General features: G+C 49.2%; 1 protein-coding gene across 1 annotated transcript; it reads right to left on the bottom strand.

The window, feature by feature from the left end:
* Nucleotides 1-223: 223 nt before the first annotated feature.
* LOC129822043 (WD repeat-containing protein 20-like) lies at nt 224-15,292 on the bottom strand. The gene is made up of 4 exons (XM_055879904.1): nt 14,416-15,292; nt 13,685-13,867; nt 1,996-3,372; nt 224-1,783 (listed from the first exon to the last, which is right to left on the bottom strand). Exons 1-4 carry the CDS (start codon nt 14,884-14,886, stop codon nt 1,736-1,738), a joined length of 2,079 nt encoding a protein of 692 aa, XP_055735879.1. The 5' UTR covers nt 14,887-15,292; the 3' UTR covers nt 224-1,735.
* Nucleotides 15,293-15,351: the final 59 nt, after the last annotated feature.

Here is a 15,351-nt window from a genome sequence, read left to right as displayed (position 1 = left end):
AAGAAACAGAAATCTAAACATTTATCAAAGTCATGGAAAATAAAACTTTAAACTTTGGTAACAAGAGAATAGATATTGGATGACAAGATAAACCTCTATTTTGTGATAATTAAAGCGCAAGAGCCTGGAGTATTTATAACTAAAAAAATATATATATATTAAAAAAATGAATTAGATTCAGATATTCCTATTGCAAATCAATAAGATGGAGATAGCCTGAGAATAACAGGTAGCATTTGGGTTTAGAATTTTATTAACAGATCTCCATATACAAACTTAATACTGTGATATCATTTGCCACTAACTTCATCACCTCAGGCATATGTATAATACACACTGAATTAAACATTACATGCTATGGTTTGCTGTAAATGGTCAAAAAGAAAAACAATACATGGAATGGATTTTCTTCCCTTGGCATAAAATGGTTAGTTCCCATTGTCTTGCAGTATTGAACAAGGCATTCAGTCAGATGGTAGTCTTCAGTGTACATTCAATGATTTGAGTCTTGGTTTTAGTGTCACTTTTTGCTATTTCACAACTGTTATTAGGACATACACTAATAAGATGGTGGCCCCTTGAACTTGCCAGAGTAAACGGTTCTGTTACCAACAGTGTTCTTATCTTAACTGGCCAGATCTTAAAAACACAAAGTCACTTCTTCACCACACATTTTTTGTTGTTGGTCCACCACCATTTCTAGTCTGGTGTTATTACACTAGTAGCTTTGACTCATTTGTTGTCGCATGCCTTTCAGCATACCGAACCTCAAAACCCACACAAAATAATTTCTAGGTAAAACAATGGTTTGATGCAAGGCCCACAGGTTGGTAGAATATCATGGATATCACGTACAGAGAATCCACAAATAATACAGTCCAGTTAGAATCAGTAGCTTGAAATGACTTGAAATAAATTAACATAACACAAAAGAAAAATCACAACAAGACCAACTGCCTCTAGTTTCCTTCTGTGGGCTAAAATTATGACTGTCGAATGTGCAAAATCTTGCAAGAGGCATTGCAGGTGTGAGTGGAATGGAGCCTATTGGAAGCTACACTGATCGAAAGCGTACTTGTGTACAGTGTGTCACACTGTGCAGTCATGTTAGGAACAAGAATACCTGGGAGTGGACAGTCTCAGCTGAAGAGTGCAGTAGCAGCCATAGGAAGATTGCTCTCTGTACTGCACGAGGGTCAAGTCTTTGATGCCAGAGACCCTAAATGCGTCCATCTTTATCGACAAACCAAACCAGTTTTCTTCAAGGGACACGACAAATCAAGGACCTCTATCACACAAAAACACTACATCTTCAGGTCCCTAACTGCAGACATTCAATGTTAACTGTGTCGCTATGTACAATATAGGATCTACATATAGTAATATTATTTTTTTCACTCGCTTGAGTCATTATTTCAGTACTCTTTATCATCTGAATTTATAGAGTATTTGTATAATTATTTACAATATAAATTACTTCAGTCTTGTGAAAAGGTTAAATAAATAAATAAAATGACTGACTTTCGTAGTGTTAGCAGGGTGGAGAGGAGTCTGCCTTCTCGATGCTTCTGGGAAAAGAGGGATGGTCCCCATTTTGCTTTGTAGTCTTTCTAAAGAGAAGCGGTGAGAGGCAAGCGGGTACATCAGGGGTGCAATACTGTGACGATCGGGTGCAGATGCTGGCCCCTCTTCAGCCATGATGGGGGGAGGAGGGAGTGCAAAGTTCCACTTCCAGCTATACTACCGTGCCACTGGGAGAGTTCCCGTTCTGTGCTGTCAAGTTCTGGAGGAGGGGGCAGGCAGCGCCAGGGAGGGGAAAGAGAGAGAGAAAGGAAGAAAGTTTAGACTCATGGCAAGTAATCCATAAATACTCAAGAGCAGAAGTCCTTTCAAATAACTTGGGAGTATAAACTATTACACTAAAAGCTACAGAGCATTATTCATTGATAGATGTTTCACTGCCATAACGTTACGGACGCTGGGCGCAGGACTCACCGCTTTACCCGGCCGTGCCCAGGTGCAGATGAGGCCCTCCTGGCACGCGGTGATGATGCAGTCGTCCATGAACACCAGCACGGTCAGCCTCTCGTGGGCGATCTTCTTACACACCAGGGGCTCCAGCAGGGGCACCTCGTGCATCCGCGGACACAGGGTGGTGCCCAGGACCTTGGCGGCGTCCAGGCGACTGCTGCGTGGCGCTACGTTGATCTTGTCGTTGCTCTTGCTGATGTTTCCCAGGCTATGGTAGCGCTTGTGCTCCTTCTCTCCGCCCACCCCGCTCCCTCCAGACTTGTCCGACTTCCGCTCCTGCAGGGAGAGCGTGGCGAAGCGGCCGATACTGAAGGGGGTGGCGTTGCCCCCTCCGCTCCCTCCCCCGCCCTCTGTTGTGCTCTGGCCCTTAGAGACGTTGGCCACGGCGGGGTGCGGGAGGGAGTTGGAGCGCGACAGGGAGCGGGGGAGTGGCAGGGGCATGGTGGGGGGCTGGTGGGGGTTAGTGGTGGGGTGGTGGTGGCCCTCTACCCCGCCTACGACCCCTCCACTCCCTCCGCCTGTAGTGTTGTTGATGGTGCCGCTGACAGAGGAGGGGATGGTGGGACCGAAGGTGTTGGTGAGGGCACGAGACAGGGGCAGCCGCGGGTACAGCACGTCATCCGTCAGGTCCCACAGGCAGAACTGGGTGTCCTGGCCCACCGAGCCGAAGCGGTAGGTGACGGAGGGCGAGCCGCCCTTGGAGCTGTGGCGGGAGAGGCGTGACAGTGTGCTGCTGGTGCGCACACGGCCCAAGTGCAGCGGCCCCTGCTGTAGGTCCTCCTCGCTGCCACTCAGCTCCATGGGCTCCTCGTCCTCCAGGCTGGTGGTGAAGGGGTCAAAGGCCACCACGTTCACCCAGGACTTATGGCCGTGTCCCCGGGCCACCACGCGGCTCTCCGCAAACGACCACACCGTCACCAGGTCGTCCTCGCCACCCGTGGCCAGGTATTTGCCATCGGGGCTCCAGGAGACGCACAGCAGGCCGCCGAAGTAGCTCTTCATCACGCCCTGCAGCTCCATGGAGTCAAAGTGGAAGACGCGCAGGCAGCCGTCCTGGCCCACACACGCCACATGCACGCCGTCCGGCGAGAAGGCAAACTCATTAAGGCCTCCGTTTCCTACGGCCCAGCGCAGCAGCGGGTTTCGGGGCGTCTTCGTCTTGCAGGCGTAGACGGCAAAGCCTTCGCCCTGGCGGAGCAGAGAGTACTGCGGGGCGGCGGTGCCACACGGGTGCTCCACGTTGTAGAGGTAGAGGTGACCACTGGCGTATGAGGCCAGGAACAGATTCTCTGATTTGGGCAGCCATTTCAGACAGGTTACCTTGGACTTGTCTATCATCCTCTGAAAGGTGACATGGGGTGTGAGGAAAATAAGAATTTTATATTAGCAACACTGGAAAATGAGAAACGCTTATATGCTATTTTCAGCGACAATGGTAAGAGATGTATCTGAAAGAGAATGGTAACTGTCACAACAACTAACTAATATCTGAACTGTTAGTGGTTCTATGTCCTCCTAAAGTGCTTTTAGTCCAGGACTAGGTTTAATATGTGTCTGAAAAACCAGACCTACAGTGCACTCAATATTTGGACAGTGAAGCTTTAAGCTCTAAACGCGATGGATGAAAATATCCTCAAATTAAAGCTAACAGTCTGCACTTTAACCCCATAGTCAAACTTTTTAAGTCTAGAGCCAAAACAAAAAAAATGCTTCACTGTCCCAATAATGACACTGTATATCATCAACTTGTTTCTATGTCAACCACTTTCTATGTTATCCACTTTCTATGGTTTCTATGTTATCCTATGATAAAAGTGAGGCATGTTGGTATATCTGAGCTATGTGACAGAGATAGAACAGCAGACAGAGTGGATTTAGATCCAGTGCTCCGGAGGAGGTTCATTGACTTAGAGGAGAAACCAAGCAAAGGCAAAGAAAAGTACACTTTATCATTATCACACTCCATCTTCTGAATTTACAGTATATCCCAAAAGTGAGTACACCCCTCATATTTTTGTAAATATTTGAGTATATCTTTTCATGTGACAACACTGAAGAAATGACACTTTGCTACAATGTACAGTAGTGAGTGTACAGCTTGTATAACAGTGTAAATTTGCTGTCCCCTCAAAATAACTCAACACGCAGCCATTAATGTCTAAACCGCTGGCAACAAAAGTGAGTACACCCCTAAGTGAAAATGTCCAAATTGGGCCCAAAGTGTCAATATTTTTTGTGGCCACCATCATTTTCCAGCACTGCCTTAACCCTCTTGGGCATGGAGTTCACCAGAGCTTCACAGGTTGCCACTGGAGTCCTCTTCCACTCCTCCATGACGACATCACGGAGCTGGTGGATGTTAGAGACCTTGCACTCCTCCACCTTCCATTTGAGGATGCCCCACAGATGCTCAATAGGGTTTAGGTCTGGAGACATGCTTGGCCAGTCCATCACCTTTACCCTCAGCTTCTTTAGCAAGGCAGTGGTCGTCTTGGAGGTGTGTTTGGGGTCGTTATCATGTTGGAATACTGCCCTGCGGCCCAGTCTCCGAAGGGAGGGGATCATGCTCTGCTTCAGTACGTCACAGTACATGTTGGCATTCATGGTTCCCTCAATGAACTGTAGCTCCCCAGTGCCGGCAGCATTAATGCAGCCCCAGACCATGACACTCCCACCACCATGCTTGACTGTAGGCAAGACACACTTGTCTTTGTACTCCTCACCTGGTTGCCGCCACACACGCTTGACACCATCTGAACCAAATAAGTTTATCTTGGTCTCATCAGACCACAGGACATGGTTCCAGTAATCCATGTCCTTAGTCTGCTTGTCTTCAGCAAACTGTTTGCGGGCTTTCTTGTGCATCATCTTTAGAAGAGGCTTCCTTCTGGGATGACAGCCATGCAGACCAATTTGATGCAGTGTACGGCGTATGGTCTGAGCACTGACAGGCTGACCCCCCCCACCCCTTCAACCTCTGCAGCAATGCTGGCAGCACTCATATGTCTATTTCCCAAAGACAACCTCTGGATATGACGCTGAGCACTTGCACTTAACTTCTTTGGTCGACCATGGCGAGGCCTGTTCTGAGTGGAACCTGTCCAGTTAAACCGCTGTATGGTCTTGGCCACTGTGCTGCAGCTCAGTTTCAGGGTCTTGGCAATCTTCTTATAGCCCAGGCCATCTTTATGTAGAGCAACAATTATTTTTTTCAGATCCTCAGAGATTTCTTTGCCATGAGGTGGCATGTTGAACTTCCAGTGACCAGTCGGTATTGGAGTGTGAGAGCGATAACACCATATTTAACACACCTACTCCCCATTCACACCTGAGACCTTGTAACACTAATGAGTCACATGACACCTGGGAGGGAAAATGGCTAATTGGGTCTAATTTGGACATTTTCACTTAGGGGTGTACTCACTTTTGTTGCCAGCGGTTTAGACATTAATGGTTGTGTGTTGAGTTATTTTGAGGGGACAGCAAATTTACACTGTTATACAAGCTGTACACGCACTACTTTACATTGTAGCAAAGTGTCATTTCTTCAGTGTTGTCACATGAAAAGATATACTCAAATATTTACAAAAATGTGAGGGGTGTACTCACTTTTGTGATATACTGTAATTAAAAGGCCCAGTGCAGCCAAAAATCTGTTCTCCCTATGTTTAATATCATATTGTACAACAGCTGATGAAACATTTTATCAATGTAAAAATCCTGATAGTTGCTGGTTGAAAATAGAATCTACACAAGACCTTCTAATCAGCATGTGCAGTAGTTTCAGTTTTCCATGGTGACATCAGCATTCACTAAATTGGTTAGTAGGCCAATAACAGAGAGTTATCCAAACCTCTCTGTCAATAACTACTAGTTTTCAAATTTACCCTCTCCACTCAGTCCCCTCCCAGACAGTCCGAGCAAAATTCTTGCTTGAGAATTTTTTGTTGTTACTAAAAAATATATGTTTTCCCATTTTAATGGAAATCTATTACAGTAAGGTACTTAATTGTTACCCATAAATTATTTGACATTTATATAAAAATGGCTACATTGGGCCTTTAAGAACATTATTCTTCAAAAAGGCAGGCAAAACTTCAAAATAGCTCTTAAAAAAGTATTTTCAGTGTTCCAAATATTCCTATGAAATAAAGCAAATGGCAACACAGACATAGGCTACAGCTCAACACCCCCTCCCCCAACACAGACATAGGCTATAGCTCAACACCCCCTCCCCCAACACAGACATAGGCTATAGCTCAACACCCCCAACACAGACATAGGCTATAGCTCAACACCCCCAACACAGACATAGGCTATAGCTCAACACCCCCAACACAGACATAGGCTATAGCTCAACACCCCCAACACAGACATAGGCTATAGCTCAACACCCCCAACACAGACATAGCTATAGCTCAACACCCCCAACACAGACATAGGCTATAGCTCAACACCCCCAACACAGACATAGGCTATAGCTCAACCCCCCCCCCCCCCCCAACACAGACATAGGCTCAACCCCCCCTCCCCCCCAACACAGACATAGGCTCAACCCCCCCCCCCCCAAACACAGACATAGCTATAGCTCAACCCCCCCTCCCCCAACACAGACATAGGCTATAGCTCAACCCCCCCTCCCCCAACACAGACATAGGCTATAGCTCAACACCCCCAACACAGACATAGGCTATAGCTCAACCCCCCCCCCCCCAACACAGACATAGGCTCAACCCCTCCCCCCCAACACAGACATAGCTATAGCTCAACCCCCCCTCCCCCAACACAGACATAGGCTATAGCTCAACCCCCCCTCCCCCAACACAGACATAGGCTATAGCTCAACACCCCCAACACAGACATAGGCTATAGCTCAACACCCCCAACACAGACATAGGCTATAGCTCAACCCCCCCCCCCCCCAACACAGACATAGGCTCAACCCCTCCCCCCCAACACAGACATAGGCTCACCCCCCCCCCCCAACACAGACATAGCTATAGCTCAACCCCCCCTCCCCCAACACAGACATAGGCTATAGCTCAACCCCCCCTCCCCCAACACAGACATAGGCTATAGCTCAACACCCCCAACACAGACATAGGCTATAGCTCAACACCCCCAACACAGACATAGGCTATAGCTCAACACCCCCAACACAGACATAGGCTATAGCTCAACACCCCCAACACAGACATAGGCTATAGCTCAACACCCCCAACACAGACATAGGCTATAGCTCAACACCCCCAACACAGACATAGGCTATAGCTCAACACCCCCAACACAGACATAGGCTATAGCTCAACACCCCCAACACAGACATAGGCTATAGCTCAACACCCCCAACACAGACATAGGCTATAGCTCAACACCCCCAACACAGACATAGGCTATAGCTCAACACCCCCAACACAGACATAGACTATAGCTCAACCCCCTCCCCCCAACACAGACATAGGCTATAGCTCAACACCCCCAACACAGACATAGGCTATAGCTCAACACCCCCAACACAGACATAGGCTATAGCTCAACACCCCCAACACAGACATAGGCTATAGCTCAACACCCCAACACAGACATAGGCTATAGCTCAACACCCCCAACACAGACATAGGCTATAGCTCAACCCCCCCCCCCCCAACACAGACATAGGCTATAGCTCAACCCCCCCCCCCCAACACAGACATAGGCTATAGCTCAACCCCCCCAACACAGACATAGGCTATAGCTCAACCCCCCCCCCCCCCCCCAACACAGACATAGGCTATAGCTCACCCCCCCCCCCAACACAGACATAGGCTATAGCTCAAACCCCCTCCCAACACAGACATAGGCTTTAGCTCAACCCCCCCTCCCCCAACACAGTCATCGGCTATAGCTCAACACCCCCAACACAGACATAGGCTATAGCTCAACACCCCCAACACAGACATAGGCTATAGCTCAACACCCCCAACACAAACATAGGCTATAGCTCAACACCCCCAACACAGACATAGGCTATAGCTCAACACCCCCAACACAGACATAGGCTATAGCTCAACACCCCCAACACAGACATAGGCTATAGCTCAACCCCCTCCCCCCAACACAGACATAGCTATAGCTCAACACCCCCAACACAGACATAGGCTATAGCTCAACACCCCCAACACAGACATAGGCTATAGCTCAACACCCCCAACACAGACATAGGCTATAGCTCAACACCCCAACACAGACATAGGCTATAGCTCAACACCCCCCCAACACAGACATAGGCTATAGCTCAACACCCCCCCAACACAGACATAGGCTATAGCTCAACACCCCCAACACAGACATAGGCTATAGCTCAACACCCCCAACACAGACATAGGCTATAGCTCAACACCCCCAACACAGACATAGGCTATAGCTCAACACCCCCAACACAGACATAGGCTATAGCTCAACACCCCCCCAACACAGACATAGGCTATAGCTCAACACCCCCCAACACAGACATAGGCTATAGCTCAACACCCCCAACACAGACATAGCTATAGCTCAACACCCCCAACACAGACATAGCTATAGCTCAACACCCCCAACACAGACAAAGCTATAGCTCAACACCCCCAACACAGACATAGCTATAGCTCAACACCCCCCCAACACAGACATAGGCTATAGCTCAACACCCCCAACACAGACATAGCTATAGCTCAACACCCCCAACACAGACATAGCTATAGCTCAACACCCCCAACACAGATATAGGCTATAGCTCAACCCCCTCCCCCCAACACAGACATAGGCTATAGCTCAACCCCCTCCCCCCAACACAGACATAAGCTATAGCTCAACACCCCCAACACAGACATAGCTATAGCTCAACACCCCCAACACAGACATAGGCTACAGCTCAACACCCCCAACACAGACATAGGCTATAGCTCAACACCCCCAACACAGACATAGGCTATAGCTCAACACCCCCAACACAGACATAGGCTATAGCTCACCCCCCCCCCCCAACACAGACATAGCTATAGCTCAACCCCCCCTCCCCCAACACAAAGATAGGCTATAGCTCAACACCCCCCCCCCCCCCCAACACAGGCATAGGCTATAGCTCAACACCCCCAACACAGACATAGGCTATAGCTCAACACCCCCAACACAGACATAGGCTATAGCTCAACACCCCCAACACAGACATAGGCTATAGCTCAACCCCCCCCCCCCAACACAGACATAGGCTATAGCTCAACCCCCCCCCCCCAACACAGACATAGGCTATAGCTCAACCCCCCCAACACAGACATAGGCTATAGCTCAACCCCCCCCCCCCCCCAACACAGTCATCGGCTATAGCTCAACACCCCCAACACAGACATAGGCTATAGCTCAACACCCCCAACACAGACATAGGCTATAGCTCAACACCCCCAACACAAACATAGGCTATAGCTCAACACCCCCAACACAGACATAGGCTATAGCTCAACACCCCCAACACAGACATAGGCTATAGCTCAACACCCCCAACACAGACATAGGCTATAGCTCAACCCCCTCCCCCCAACACAGACATAGCTATAGCTCAACACCCCCAACACAGACATAGGCTATAGCTCAACACCCCCAACACAGACATAGGCTATAGCTCAACACCCCCAACACAGACATAGGCTATAGCTCAACACCCCAACACAGACATAGGCTATAGCTCAACCCCCTCCCCCCAACACAGACATAGCTATAGCTCAACACCCCCAACACAGACATAGGCTATAGCTCAACACCCCCAACACAGACATAGGCTATAGCTCAACACCCCCAACACAGACATAGGCTATAGCTCAACACCCCAACACAGACATAGGCTATAGCTCAACACCCCCCCAACACAGACATAGCTATAGCTCAACACCCCCAACACAGACATAGCTATAGCTCAACACCCCCAACACAGACATAGGCTATAGCTCAACCCCCCCAACACAGACATAGGCTATAGCTCAACCCCCCCCCCCCCCCCAACACAGACATAGGCTATAGCTCACCCCCCCCCCAACACAGACATAGGCTATAGCTCAAACCCCCTCCCAACACAGACATAGGCTGTAGCTCAACCCCCCCTCCCCCAACACAGACATAGGCTATAGCTCAACACCCCCCCAACACAGACATAGGCTATAGCTCAACACCCCCAACACAGACATAGGCTATAGCTCAACACCCCCAACACAGACATAGGCTATAGCTCAACACCCCCAACACAGACATAGGCTATAGCTCAACACCCCCAACACAGACATAGGCTATAGCTCAACACCCCCCCAACACAGACATAGGCTATAGCTCAACACCCCCCAACACAGACATAGGCTATAGCTCAACACCCCCAACACAGACATAGCTATAGCTCAACACCCCCAACACAGACATAGCTATAGCTCAACACCCCCAACACAGACAAAGCTATAGCTCAACACCCCCAACACAGACATAGCTATAGCTCAACACCCCCCCAACACAGACATAGGCTATAGCTCAACACCCCCCAACACAGACATAGGCTATAGCTCAACACCCCCAACACAGACATAGCTATAGCTCAACACCCCCAACACAGACATAGCTATAGCTCAACACCCCCAACACAGATATAGGCTATAGCTCAACCCCCTCCCCCCAACACAGACATAGGCTATAGCTCAACCCCCTCCCCCCAACACAGACATAAGCTATAGCTCAACACCCCCCAACACAGACATAGCTATAGCTCAACACCCCCAACACAGACATAGGCTACAGCTCAACACCCCCAACACAGACATAGGCTATAGCTCAACACCCCCAACACAGACATAGGCTATAGCTCAACACCCCCAACACAGACATAGGCTATAGCTCACCCCCCCCCCCCCCAACACAGACATAGCTATAGCTCAACCCCCCCTCCCCCAACACAAAGATAGGCTATAGCTCAACCCCCCCCCCCCCCCCCCAACACAGGCATAGGCTATAGCTCAACACCCCAACACAGACATAGGCTATAGCTCAACACCCCCAACACAGACATAGCTATAGCTCAACACCCCCAACACAGACATGGGCTATAGCTCAACACCCCCAACACAGACATAGGCTATAGCTCAACCCCCTCCCCCCAACACAGACATAGCTATAGCTCAACACCCCCAACACAGACATAGGCTATAGCTCAACACCCCCAACACAGACATAGGCTATAGCTCAACACCCCCAACACAGACATAGGCTATAGCTCAACACCCCCAACACAGACATAGGCTATAGCTCAACACCCCCAACACAGACATAGGCTATAGCTCAACCCCCCCCCCCAACACAGACATAGGCTATAGCTCAACCCCCCCCCCCCAACACAGACATAGGCTATAGCTCAACCCCCCCAACACAGACATAGGCTATAGCTCAACCCCCCCCCCCCCCCCCCAACACAGACATAGGCTATAGCTCACCCCCCCCCAACACAGACATAGGCTATAGCTCAAACCCCCTCCCAACACAGACATAGGCTGTAGCTCAACCCCCCCTCCCCCAACACAGTCATCGGCTATAGCTCAACACCCCCAACACAGACATAGGCTATAGCTCAACACCCCCAACACAGACATAGGCTATAGCTCAACACCCCCAACACAAACATAGGCTATAGCTCAACACCCCCAACACAGACATAGGCTATAGCTCAACACCCCCAACACAGACATAGGCTATAGCTCAACACCCCCAACACAGACATAGCTATAGCTCAACACCCCCAACACAGACATAGCTATAGCTCAACACCCCCAACACAGACATAGGCTATAGCTCAACACCCCCAACACAGACATAGGCTATAGCTCAACACCCCCAACACAGACATAGGCTATAGCTCAACACCCCAACACAGACATAGGCTATAGCTCAACCCCCTCCCCCCAACACAGACATAGCTATAGCTCAACACCCCCAACACAGACATAGGCTATAGCTCAACACCCCCAACACAGACATAGGCTATAGCTCAACACCCCCAACACAGACATAGGCTATAGCTCAACACCCCAACACAGACATAGGCTATAGCTCAACACCCCCCCAACACAGACATAGGCTATAGCTCAACACCCCCCCAACACAGACATAGGCTATAGCTCAACACCCCCAACACAGACATAGCTATAGCTCAACACCCCCAACACAGACATAGCTATAGCTCAACACCCCCAACACAGACATAGCTATAGCTCAACACCCCCAACACAGACATAGCTATAGCTCAACACCCCCCCAACACAGACATAGGCTATAGCTCAACACCCCCAACACAGACATAGCTATAGCTCAACACCCCCAACACAGACATAGCTATAGCTCAACACCCCCAACACAGATATAGGCTATAGCTCAACCCCCTCCCCCCAACACAGACATAGGCTATAGCTCAACCCCCTCCCCCCAACACAGACATAAGCTATAGCTCAACACCCCCAACACAGACATAGCTATAGCTCAACACCCCCAACACAGACATAGGCTACAGCTCAACACCCCCAACACAGACATAGGCTATAGCTCAACACCCCCAACACAGACATAGGCTATAGCTCAACACCCCCAACACAGACATAGGCTATAGCTCACTCCCCCCCCCCAACACAGACATAGCTATAGCTCAACCCCCCCTCCCCCAACACAAAGATAGGCTATAGCTCAACCCCCCCCCCCCCAACACAGGCATAGGCTATAGCTCAACACCCCAACACAGACATAGGCTATAGCTCAACACCCCCAACACAGACATAGCTATAGCTCAACACAGACATGGGCTATAGCTCAACACCCCCAACACAGACATAGGCTATAGCTCAACACCCCCAACACAGATATAGGCTATAGCTCAACCCCCTCCCCCCAACACAGACATAGGCTATAGCTCAACCCCCCCAACACAGACATAGGCTATAGCTCAACACCCCCAACACAGACATAGGCTATAGCTCAACACCCCAACACAGACATAGGCTATAGCTCAACACCCCCAACACAGACATAGGCTATAGCTCAACACCCCCAACACAGACATAGGCTATAGCTCAACACCCCCAACACAGACATAGGCTATAGCTCAACACCCCCAACACAGACATAGGCTACAGCTCAACACCCCCAACACAGACATAGGCTATAGCTCAACACCCCCAACACAGACATAGGCTATAGCTCAACACCCCCAACACAGACATAGCTATAGCTCACCCCCCCCCCAACACAGACATAGCTATAGCTCAACCCCCCCCTCCCCCAACACAGACATAGGCTATAGCTCAACACCCCAACACAGACTATAGCTCAACACCCCCAACACAGACATAGGCTATAGCTCAACACCCCCAACACAGACATAGGCTATAGCTCAACACCCCCAACACAGACATAGGCTATAGCTCACCCCCCCCCCCCCCCCCAACACAGACATAGGCTATAGCTCACCCCCCCCCCCCCCCCCCCCCCCCCCAACACAGACATAGGCTATAGCTCAACCCCCCCCCCCCCCCCCCAACACAGACATAGGCTATAGCTCAACCCCCCCCCCAACACAGACAAGAAGACAGAGACAGGCGGACGAACAGACAAACCCACACACCTCCTCATTGAAGAGCTTGCTTGTCTCCTTCTTAATGGGGTCCAGGTATTGAACCTGGCCTGCTGAAAAGCCCACAATGAGGGCCACACTGTCTGCTGTGGCAGAGTACTGGTTGAAGTCATGGCAGGTGGGCTGGGTGCCCTTGTAGATACGCTTGTCTATGGGTTTACTGAGGTCCACAGCCTACACAGAGAACACAGAGGGGGAGAGAGTAAAGAGCAAGCAGTTTATAGAAAAAACAAGTGACAGTAAAGGTCATTCAAAAGAGCCTTTTCAAAAATGTTTCCCTGTTCTATTTCAGTGATTGTCCCCTTTGTGGAAGTTCAATTTGGTGCATGTTAAAAATACATTTGAATATGGCAGAATAGAGGAAATACGTGTTTTATATTGAGATTCTTCCCCATTCAGACATTTTTGGAATTCAAAACCCCGATTGAGTGGTGTAAAACCGGATGCAAACATTTGCTGTCACAAAAATTACACGCTACTTGTAACATCAATGCAGCTACATTCTTGAAACTGTATTTCTGAAATGTTGCAACATTGTTGCATTCCAGCCACAGTCTACACGCCTTTACTTGCATGCAACATTTTCTGTGGTCTACTGATGCTTAGCAAAACAATAATGAATGCACGATGATTCGATTGACTCAAACGAACGTGGCTAACGTTAGCTAATAATCAATCTCAGTCGTCTATTAATTAATTGCAAGCTCCGTTATTCAACTTACTTTCTTTATATTTGTGTAGGTGTAGAAATAAAGCTCTCTTCCGATGTTAAAACACACTCTCTCGGATTCTTCGCTCGGGTCCTCCGGCTGAAGCTTCACCATGGAGACCCTGACAGGAGGGAGGAATCCCGCCGGAGAGGAGTTGGCTGCGGCATTGCTGGAGGCAGCTCCGGGCCCCTGCACCACACCTACACCACCACCGGGTATCGAACCCGGTCCACCCCCGGGGCCCACCGTGGTACCTGCGGACAGACCCCGAGGTAGTCCGCCTCGTTGTTGTGAATCCGAGAGGGTCAGTAGTTTGTAAAAACCCTCTCTAGTCCTGAACTGGGATTTAATCTCATTGATATCCTTCAGAGAGCCTCCATCACCGGCCATTTTTAGAAGCCTACAAACAAGCCACACAGGAAACTGAAATTCTGACCTGGAAATAATACTCGAAACTACAATGAAAATGGGAGCGACTGGCATAGTTAGTGAGCCTGTAGATCCAAGAAATTAATGGGTCATCAAGCGCATTTTTTAAAAAGACTAAGGCATTGGTCATGGTAGCCTAGTTATTACAGCCAACGAAGCATGGGTTGCGCGCACCCCCTCGAATAGTGCTGCCATACATGTTCAGAATGAGGTGATTTAAAGTTTTGGTATTCATCCCTCTGGCTGACAATCATGAACTACCAAATAATATCGACTTGTGTTAAAACCACATCAGTTTGCAGCAACCTCCTGATATGATTAAAACAGCCCTCCTTTCTTGTTATCAGGACAATTCACTAATTGAACGCTTCAGTGCAGTCTGTGCAGACCAAAGAGAAGTGGGAGCTCCATTCAGAATAGTGTCTATGGGCAATTCACCTTTGTCACTCCAAAAACACTATCATGCAGTGTGAAATTAGTTGGCCACTTGTTGACATTCCAGTGTCATGAAAAATAAGT

Source organism: Salvelinus fontinalis, chromosome 24 (genome assembly GCF_029448725.1).
Source record: "Salvelinus fontinalis isolate EN_2023a chromosome 24, ASM2944872v1, whole genome shotgun sequence".
Lineage (NCBI taxonomy): Eukaryota > Metazoa > Chordata > Actinopteri > Salmoniformes > Salmonidae > Salvelinus > Salvelinus fontinalis.
Note: the sequence above shows the minus strand (reverse complement) of the source record. Positions and strands in the feature narration are given on the sequence as shown.